The sequence below is a fragment of the Monodelphis domestica genome, chromosome 2 (assembly GCF_027887165.1).
Source record: "Monodelphis domestica isolate mMonDom1 chromosome 2, mMonDom1.pri, whole genome shotgun sequence".
NCBI classification, from domain to species: domain Eukaryota; kingdom Metazoa; phylum Chordata; class Mammalia; order Didelphimorphia; family Didelphidae; genus Monodelphis; species Monodelphis domestica.
Window position 1 is genome coordinate 237,633,006 of NC_077228.1, and position 10,830 is coordinate 237,643,835.

At 40.7% G+C, this 10,830-nt stretch overlaps 1 protein-coding gene across 1 annotated transcript in view; it reads left to right on the plus strand.

Annotated features, from left to right (window-relative positions):
• Positions 1-987: 987 nt before the first annotated feature.
• Positions 988-10,830, plus strand: part of TIMP2 (TIMP metallopeptidase inhibitor 2) — a 95,992-nt gene continuing 86,149 nt past the window's right edge. Inside the window, exons 1-2 of the mRNA XM_001380332.5 lie at positions 988-1,167; positions 1,482-1,622. Of these exons, the coding sequence (XP_001380369.2) occupies positions 1,493-1,622 (130 nt within the window). The 5' untranslated portion in view covers positions 988-1,167; positions 1,482-1,492. The remainder of the gene's footprint in view (positions 1,168-1,481; positions 1,623-10,830) is intronic.

Consider the following 10,830-nt stretch of genomic DNA (forward strand, 5'->3'; position numbering starts at 1 on the left):
TTTAAAGCAACTCATAACCTGATCTTTTCCTCTCTTTCCAGTCTTCTAATACTTTACTCCCCTCATACTCTATTTTACACAAGTCACTGTCTCCCTAGCATTTTCTGTTTCCCAGACCTAGAATTTGCTACCTTCTGGTTGCCTTAGCTTCCTCAGTCAACTAAAACTCCTACTTTTTGCAAGAAATCTTAGGTATTCTTTAAGGTTAATGCTTTTTATTTGAGACTATCTCTAATTTGTCCTGTAGTTTGTACATAGTCCTTTGCATATTGTCTCCCCTATTCGCGAGTTCCTTGAGAGCAGGGGAGTTTTTATTTTTATTTTATCTCCAGCCACCTAGCATATATAGTAAGTGCTTAAAGCTTGTTGATTTCCTGTATTGAAGGTGGGCAGTGCCCCCCATTATATTTCTATCTCCAATGCATGGCAAATACTTCATGCTTGTTGATCCTTTATTCTAGTAGAGAAGTCTAGTTGCAACCGTGTGTGCCATTTCAAAAGAAAAGGGTTTATCTCTAGACGTGCCTAATAACCCTCACAAGCCATCTGTTTAGTTTTCTGCTGAGTCAGTCTGTTGGGCATCACAGGCAGCCAAAGCAGCTTCCCAAATCACATCTAGGGAGAGTTATCACCAGCTGCGCTGGGGGTGGGGTGGGGTCGGGTCAGGGAGGCCCTTTGGAGGAGTCTGTATAGCTGTGAGTAGTGTGTGAAACAGTCATTCTTCCAGGTCTCAGGAGCTCCAGAGAGGCAGTCAGTACCCGCCAGGCTGACCACAAAAGAGAAGAACAAAAAACCTGGTTATGGGAAGGCCTTAGTCTGGCCGGAGTAAATGGGAGCAGAAGTCGAGGCTAGAGGTAAAGGAAGGAGAGAGAAGAGAGGGGCTGATGGGAGCAGCCCAGCAGCCTGCACTGGCCCCAAGCCACCAAGAGGAGGAGCAGAGAATCCTTTGAGCACATTAAAAAAGCCAGGCTTAGCGCAAGCCAGAAGAAGAAAATATATCCATAGAAGGAGCTTCAGAGAAGACAGCCCTGCAGTTTTTTTCCTGGTCTTTTCTTCTTTCTCCACTTCCTGGTGAATTGCTTCAAATACTTTTCCTCCCCCTCCCTCCTCTCCATCTCTCCAAGCAACAAAGAAGACAGAAACTTTCTTTTGGTTGAGGCTTGCCAGGTGAGGAGGGTGTGCACCAGGGCTTCATTCGGTTTCCTTTCTTTGCCGCCCTCCCCCTGAATTCTCCCAACCCCAGCCCCCAATCCTTGGGAGCTCTGTGTGGTCAGAGCAGCGGGGCTCAAACCGAGCGCTCCTCCACCCCCATTTCCTCTTAGCTGGAAAGAAAGGGAGTGAGGTCGAGGGAAAGAGGCAGCCCAGGCAGCGGCAGCAGCAGCAGCGCCCCGGGAGGAGGCTGAGGCAGAAGCGCTCCCGGGCAGCTCCCTCTAACAACGCCGCCGCCACCGCCCCCCTCAACCCCGCCCCCCTCCCCCCAGGACTCCCAGACATGAACGCCACTGCGAGAAGTCTCCTGCTCTCCCTCTCCATCCTGCTCCTCTGGAAGCTGGATCGGTTCAGTGAAGCCTGTAGCTGCTCCCCGGTGCATCCGCAACAGGCGTTTTGCAATGCAGATGTAGGTAAGAAAAGGCGGTTCCTCTCGTAATATGTAGTATTCTCTGCAGGCTCCGCGGCCACCTCCCTTCCACCCCTCCATTCTCTGCCCTCCAGGTCTTTAACGCCTATTGGATTTAGCACTTGGAAGCCACCCTCACCCCCTACTCAGATAAAATCTCGGTGGCCTGGGGGAGGGGGGGAACCTCATGTGGTGGCCAAATAAAAACCACTAGTTTAAACTAGCATCCACCTTTAACTCCCCCCTACCGTACCCCCGAACCCCTCTATCCTGAATATAGAAGCCATCAGTTTCATTTGACTCCGTCGTAAGTTTGACATACAATTTGTCCTCTTTATCTGCTTTCTTCTCTTTCTCTCCTTCCCTCCCCCTTCCATTTCTTTGATGCTTCTCAACCTCAGAATTCCGCCGAAATTCCACTGCAGCTCCAACCCCAGAAAAGGAGCCAGGGAATGGATTTGATTTTGGCAGGCGGCGGGCTTGAGGATGCTAGTAGGGGTGGGGGAGGGAATGGGAGACAGCAGAGAAGAGGCAAAGCAGGGCTTTCTTCCTCTCCACCTCTTCCTTTCATTCCTCTTTCAAAAAATCGGGCGAGGAGGTGAAGGTTGAAGGCCTCTCTCAGGAAGAAACTTTTGCAGGTGGGAAGGTTCCATGCCTGGTGTTGAATGAGTTGTTCTCCCCTCCCCCCCTTCTTTATCCGCACCCCTCCTTTTTCTTTTTCTTTCCTTTTTTTTTTTCTTAAAGAAAAAACTCCCTCCTCTTGAAGGATGTGAGGCGCCCTTCATAGATCAAATTTGGGGAGCCTGGAGTTGTCTTAGTGAAAGCTATGTATGAAAGATGGGCCCAAGTCTTTGCCACTCTTGCCCATCGTGCTCCCATAAAGCAGATGTGGGTTTCTGCTTGTGTGAAGTTAAACGGTTTCATTTTGTCTTAAGATTTCTGTGTTGTGTGCATTGAGACTTTTACAAATGTTCTTGAAGTTTCTGTTGACTGGAGGTGGAGTGATGAAGGCGATCCTGCCCTTGAACCTGGCCCTGTTGGTATTTCAAAGCAAATTTTTGCTATCAGACCCTCACCGGAATCCTTGGAGAAGATGACAGGAGTCAGGAAATAAGAAGGGGAGGTGAGAAGCTTAGATAGCTGGACTGATCCATGGTGGGTCGGGCAGACAATAAAGAAAATAAAGGAAAAAGCTGAGCAGGATAGATTTCAATCTACTTACCACATATAAATAGCTTCACAGGCCTTTAAGCTGTTGGTCATGATTAGCCATGGTTTTTTTAGTTTAACCAAAACAGAAGATACCAAGGTCATCTTCTCTAGTCCACAATGCTTTTATGTCAGGTTTATTTTTCTCCCTAAGGGCTCTGCAACTCGAGCTCCTGTTTCTAACCTCTTTCCTACAGCTTTTTTTTTCCCCTTGTCAAGACAGATAAGGAAACACAAGATGAGGCGTCTGTCACCTGCCCTGTCCTGAAACTGGGCTTTGCCTTCCTCCCTGCTCCCCACTTTAGTTGATCCTTTTCTAAAATCTCCTGTTTTCCACCTTCTCCACCCATCCCCTCTTCCCAACAACAACAAAAACACCTGACTTGGTTTCTTTGGATTATAGCTGACCCTCCTCAAAGGCTTTTTTAGGTCCCTACTACCTGTGGGAAGGACTTAAGCATAGATTGGGTTTTGCTTTGATTCATAGTTTCTTATTTTAATAATAATATTCAAACACATTTAGGTTTGTAAAGCTCCTGATCCTCAAGGGAAAAGTGAATCATTCCAAAGATTGTCAGAATTTCATTTGATCAAGATTTATTCAGGTTTATATAAATACAATTATAGTTAGATAGATGACTCAATTTAAGAATCCTTGGCCTTAAAGCTGAAAGAGAGAAGGGTAGACAATTCTTTCGAAATAGGATTTTAGGGAGGATGAGAGAATCTTGAAGTGCTCAGTTTGGGGGAGAGATTAATCCCAACAATCTCAGATGTGGTAGTAGGCTAGGTCTAGGTAACTGCCTTCTCTAATCTCCATTTCCCATTGAATTTTATTGAAACCAGAATTACAAATTGAGAGCTAGAAACCTTAGATGTTATCCAGCCCAACTCCCTCATTTTACAGATGAGACAGCTAAAGTTCAAAAAATAATCTACCCAAAGTCACACAGGTTCTAAATGACAGTATTCAAACCCATATCTTTTAATTACAAAGTCAGAACCTTTTCTAGTATATCAACATCACCAAGAGAGCAGTAACAAGATTTATTGAATCAGTGAATCATATCTCATGGGACTGAATCAGATTCAGACATTTGGGAGAAACTCGTGGATCTCTAGCCACACAGGTTCCTGTTTACTGGTACTGGTAAGGAAGGGGCTGGGCTTAAAGAAAGCATCCCCACATATTTCAGCTGCTTTGGGAATGAACCAAAATGAGCCAGAGAATCCAATTACTTTTTTTCCTCTCTTGTCTCCTCTCTAATCATCAAGCCTCTTCCTTTTTGGCTGCTAACTTGCCAGACCAGGGTGCCAAGATTATTTCAATTATAGGTGTGGTAGGGGAAGAATGCACCTTATTTGTTAAAAGGAGGAGGCACTGTTCTAAACTGGACTCTCTTGTAGTTCATATAGTTCAGCCCTCTCTATCTTCTTTTTTTCCCAGTGTCAGAATGTGGATTGACCAAGTCTCTCAATACAGTCTTCTCTTTAGCTATTTTTTGGGAATGGTTAGAGATTGAATTAAACTGGGAGGCTTAAAGTGATGATACAGTATCATTAATGATATTCCTTCCTTTGGTCAATAAATCTCCTACAATAATAACTCATATTTTGCCTTTTCAATTTTATCCTAGCACTTAGCACAATGTCTGGTGTTTAATAAAAGCTTGTTGATTTGATGTTTGAACATCATTTTAAGGTTTGCAAAGCATTTTATTCACAATAAATTGAACTGCAGGTAATATGAATATTGTTATTTCTATTTGACAGATGACAGAATTGTTTTGAGACTGATTTGCTTACAGTCACAAAGCTAGGGAGTATCAGAGGCAAGATTTGAACCTGAGCCTCTTGATTATGTTACCAGGACTCTATTCATTATGGCATGAGGACTTTGCCTTTTTTTTTTAAGCAGAATCATCTTTTAAATTTCAGTGCAGCCTGCATTTATTTTTGTAGATTTTTTTAGTGTCCAAACTTTAGAACCAAGTGATTATTAAATTCTATTTAACATTGACCCAAATTCTCTTGTGATTTTTTTTCTTTCTAATTTAATTTTTTTTTAATCCTTACCTTCGGTCTTAGAATTTATACTGAGAATCAGTTCCAAGGCAGAAGATTAGGTAAGGGCCAGGTAATGGTGGTTAAGTGACTTGCCCAGGGTCACACAGCCAAGAAGTGTCATGTCCCATTTGAACCCAGGACCTCCTGTTTCTTAATTCATTGAGCCACCTAGCTTTCCTTCTTAAGATATTTGTGTGTGTGTGTGTGTGTGTGTGTGTGTGTGTGTGTGTGTGTGTGTATTTGTAAATAGAGGCAACATGGGATACTGGGATTTGGAGTTAGAAGACCTAAAGTTCAAATTCTGGTTGTGTAAGTTGCTTAGTCCTCTGGTAATAGCCATTTTCCTTTTGTGGTAAAGATCCAATATACTTTTGCCTTTTTTGCTAACAAAGACATATTGATCAAAATTCTTAACCTTTTTTTGCATCATGGACTTCTTGGCAGTCTGGTGAAGCCTAGGGAACTTTTCTTAGAATAAAGTTTTCAAATGCATAACATGAACTTCATGGAATACAAAGGAAACCAATTACATTAAAATACAGTTAGCAAAATGTTAAAGTACCACAGACCCCAGGTTGAGAACTCCTGTTTTGGAAGATGTTTATATATATATTTTCCTCCCTTTCCACTTTGATTTTCAGCTGTTGTCAGGAAGAGCAACATGGCAACCAAAATTAGACACATTTATTTTGTGTGTTTTGGAGGCTGAATTTCAATCCAAAAGCTTTCCTAAGAAGAACTGTCTATTTAGATTTAGTGTAGCACCATGTATGATTTGATATAAAGTTTTAGAATATAAACAGATTCCACATTTATTAAGAACCTGCTGTGAATGCAAGTTAATATGCTGGGTTGCTAAAAGCTATGTGATGAGGCCCTCTGCCCTAGAGGATCTTTAAATCAAATGGATTAAGGACAAATGCACAAGTCAATATAATGCAAAGTACATCATGTGAGTACATTTGAGGTTCAAACATAATGTTATGAGGATACAGAAGAGTTTTTGTCAGGAAAAGAAGAGGCATTAGAAGAGAAAGAGAACAGTGGTCAAGAAGAGCTCCAGGGAATTGCCATAAGAAAGTTGGAGAGCAGTACAGTTCTCGGACAATCTGATCATGCCACCCTAAACAGTGGGTACCTTAAGAAGGGGTTTTTTTTAAGTGCCTTTTCTCCATATATATCTTAAGTGGCTTCAGTTACACGACTCCATGGATCTTCATCTCTTGGAGTGTCTAGCAGGGAAAAGACTTCAAGTAATAAAGAAAACACATCTGCCCTACTGTAATTAGGGCATATACTTGAAGATATTTTTAAGTGGGGATGTGTGGACACCAGTCTCTTTTCAGCTTCTCTCGTTCCATTTTCTGACAAAGAGCATACATTTTTCAAACAGCTGTATGAAATTAAGGGAATGGGATGGGCATGCAACAGAATAAAGCTATCTGGTCTGACCAGAATCATGATCACACCAGTACCATGCAATTCCCAATTAAAAGGAGTAGGAAAAGATTTCTGCTTTACAGTTGTGAAAACTGAGGTTTCTGGGGAGAGAATAAGCAAATGGTACCAAGCCTGATTCATATGGAGCACTTCTGTGTCTGATCCCTGGGCTATACTGCCTGATTTGCTGGGCTGTGTCAGGTAGGGTGTTTTCTTGGATTCTAGTTGTATGTTTCTGGAAAATTCCAACCAGGAAGTTTAGGTGAAGGTTTTGCTCTAAGAAAGAAGCAGTTTTTGGTTACATTTCATTTTCTTTTTTGATCATTTGACTGGGTCTAGAAGCAGGGCCAAGGCTGAGCAATTTTACTCCCTGTTCAGATGTTCTAATTTATCATCCGTAGGCTACAAACATTTCCTCCAGGTACTTTGTATGGCTCAAAGACAGCACTAACAAAAAATCCATTACAGCTACCTGGTGCTGATATAAGTGGCAAGAGTCATCCTGCTCAGGTGACTTGCTTTGCCTTTTTATCTGGACTTGGTAACAGGCTTCTGAACATATGAGAAGCACTTTTCACACTATCATTTAAAATGCTTAGCAGCTGAGAGGGTCATGGAAGTAAAGTGAATTTTGGAAAATGAAAATTGGACTTTCATCTGAAAATATGACAAAGAATGGGTGATTATACTCGGTTTAAAAATGAGGGTAGAGGGAGCAGCTGGGTAGCTCAGTGGATTGAGAGCCAGGACTAGAAATGGGAGGTCCTAGGTTCAAATATGACCTCAGACACCTCCTAGCTGTGTGACCCTGGGCAAGTCACTTAACCCCCATTGCCTAGCCCTTACTACTCTTCTGCCTTACAATCAATACTAAGCCTGAAGTTAGGATTTTTTTTTTTTAATGAGGGCAGAGTATGGAGATTTGGGGAGGAATGGAATGTAACTTGTGGCTAAGATACCCCTTTTCAGTGTTAGGATTCCTGAAGTTGTTCTCTGAGTGATTTACTTAACTTGGGAACAATTGTTTTTTATAGCCTTACAAAGATTAAATGGTCGCTTCTGGAGCTTTGGGTTTAGAGTCAAGGTTATGAAGGTCATTAGTGAAAGGATTTGAGTCAAGGTCCTTTGACTTAAAATCCAGTGTATTTGGTCCTTTTATGACAAAAGTGCTTATAAAATTTAAAGATTGCTATATATCGGCAAAATATTTTTATAGAGAAGAGAGGTAAAGAAGAAAGGAAGTAAAAAGCTGGCTGTAAGTGTCCCCCCAAATACATCTCTTCTCCACTCCCCAGTTTACAGGTATTACTTGCTTGGTATAAATAGACATACTATGGGAAAGCTGTTATTTGCAAGACTGGCCTGGCCCATTCTTAAAGCTCTTGGCTTTGTTCCAGTGCTTGATATTTTCAGTGCCTTGAAGCCAGGGAAAGAACTTTGGAGAAAGGCTTCTTCAGAGAACCTGGAAGGAAAGGTTTTTACAAAGTTTCTAGGGACCAGGTCTCTACTTACCAGCTTTAATTTTCCCTTATGAGGACAACAGTAAGGCAAGTAATTTTTGATATCTGGTTCAACAAGCATTGAGGGTAGTGCTCATTCTGTTCTAGGAACTGTGCTTCCTTGGGAAAATGAAAATAAGTACAAAACAGTTCTTGCCCTTAAGGTGTTTACATCCTAATAGAATTCTTGTAGAGAGGCAGAAGTGTATAGGAGGAGAATGGTTACATCTCATATGTGTTTGGTTTTCTTCTTAATAGATTGTCTATCTTATACTTAGTAGAAACTGTCAATGTGTCTAGGGGAAAGGTGAAAACAGGAGGAAGGAAAAGTGTCTTCCCAAACTTTACTTTGAAAAGAAGAATTTTGACAACTTGTACCTCTGCAACCTTCTGAATTCAAGCCTGCAAGAGGTCATATATATAGTTCAGCTCTAGGGCCCATAGGCTGGTGAATATCTGAATTTTCAGAAATGATGGACATGGATATGATGTGGTTGATTAGGATTAGAATTAGCAGAACTAATTGCTCCCTCTTTCTAGCTCCTACCCTTTTATGGGTTTGGTTACTCTTTCTCATTTCCTTTTTTTTCAGGAGTAACTCTCTAGTCATTACATTGGTCACCACCCTTAGAAGGGTGGGGTTTGGGCACATCTCTAAGCCTCAGATACCTCATCTAAAAATGCATGACCTTTCTCAAGTGAGATAATATTTCTAAAGCTCTCAGTACACTACACAGTACTTGACACATGGGGTGTTCTTAATAAATGTTGTTTCCTCCCCTAAATTTCATAAGACTATTGTGAGGATTAAATGAAATAAAAATGGAAGTGCTATAAAATGTCAGCTATTATTTTTTACACTCTATATGATAAACTCGATTGTAGTCATTTTCTTTCCTGCCACTGTTGCTATTACTGTTCCACCCTCCAGACTTGGCCACCAGAAACCAAAAAGCTGAGCTTTTCCCCTTATATTGCCTGGCCCACCTGTCTTCATCTTCACCCACCTATTTTCTGCCTTGCACTGCAAGGGACATCATTCATAACCTCTCCTACCTTCCACATCTTGCTATGAAAACTGTTGATTCAATCAATACTACGATTATTTCTGGAAAGGACACGAGTGAACTGTTTTCTGGTTCCAAACTTTGTGACTTTCCAGACCAAGAATGCCTTCCTTGTCCACCACTCCCATTGTGTAAGTGTTTCCTTATCCATTATAATATAAGCTTTTAAGAGCAAGGATTGCCTCATTTTATGATTGTATCCCTAGTACTTAATACATTGTATTCATTCATTCATTTGGCTTCCATGAATATGTACTGACTGTGTGACTAAGAAAGTGACTTAATGTCCCAGGTAACTCTCTAAGATTATAATTTACAAAAAAAAAAAAACAACTGTTACTCAGCATCAGTCAATATGCAAGCATTTTTTAAGCATCTACTCTATGTTAGGCACTGTGTTAGGGATGCAGTTTGTACTCTCAAGGAATTTACATTGTGTTGAGAAAACTATATATATGTGCACGTACGCACATGCGCGCGCGCGCACACACACACACACACACACACACAATCAGTGGAGGGAGTTTTTTCCCCATGGGAGCTTTCTACACCAATGAAATAATAGATCAAAACTTTCTGTTGCCCATGTCCATTCCTAAAGTCACTTAACCCTGCCGTTGAGCATGCTTCTAAAATGTCTTTCCTCCATTAGTTATATATCCTCAGGAATGCAATATTATGTTAATAGCCTTAGCCAAACACACTTAAAAAGGTATGTGCTGGGGTTGGGGGTGAGTAGGGAGAGGAATGTTTAAATATATTCTAAAGCCAAATGAAATCTTATTTAGATGATCCATGCCACTCCATTCTATTGGCATGGACAAAGGACAATTGATAGTATTACATTAAACATTTAGTAGAGGACTCTGCCTTGCTCTTGGTCTTATAACTCTAAAGGATTATAGAAAATCAGAGGAAGGGCTGGAGACTTTTAATCCAAAAATCTGATCAGAATTGGGTGATCACTTTGTATTTAGGGTACAGAATTCAGAGGATTAGAGATTTTAGATTTTAAATGATTTAAAAAGAAGCATAGTATTTTTAATCACAAAGAAAGATTGTCTTAAAAATCTGTTGATTATATAAAGTTCCTACTTCCAGAAGAAATGAGTTTTTAACTTATATGTAAGGAATCTGAATAATAGTTTAGAATAAATAATGTGTACAGTTGTGTGCTGTGTCTACCAATTCAGTATCTATTGATTCAATTACCTATGGTTAACCATGAAGAAAAAATGAAAAAATCAGAAAATTCCCCCAAATAAAAAAATAAACAGTTCATAAGTTTCAAACCACTGAACCTAGATCTTTCTGATTGTGAGATCAGTGCTTTATATACCCCACTCTGCTGTCTCTTTTATATTGGGAATTAGGGAAGCATGATGTTTATTTTATAGAAATTTACCTTATATTTACATGACTTCAATCAATAAGCAAGGGATCCATGTAGCAGGGTTAGAGGCCTTGGGGGAGAATGAGGTATATATTTGGCCAGCAATGGCTTGGAGTTTATCTGTTTTGGGGTTAAACTCGGAGTTAAGCAGTTGCTTCTATAATTTTGCTTATACAGAAGGGTTAGAAAAGTCAGTTTTATATTTGTGTATAGGACTGTTAATAGAGTTATGTCCTTTTTTCTTTTGAGGCTAAAGAAAGTGAAAATAGATTATGATTATAGTAAGAAGGCCTTTAAAAAAAAGCTGGAAAAACAACTTTCTGATTGAGGCTTGTAAGCAATGGCATGGCATACCTTAGACCAGGGTTGTTTTTTTTTTAAACTCTTACCTTCCGTCTTGGAATCAATGTGTATTGGCTCCAAGGCAAGAGAGTAGTAAGGGCTAGGCAACCGGGATTAAGTGACTTGCCCAGGGTCACACAGTTGGGAAGTGTCTGAGGTCAGATTTGAACCTAGGACCTCCTGTCTCTAGACCTG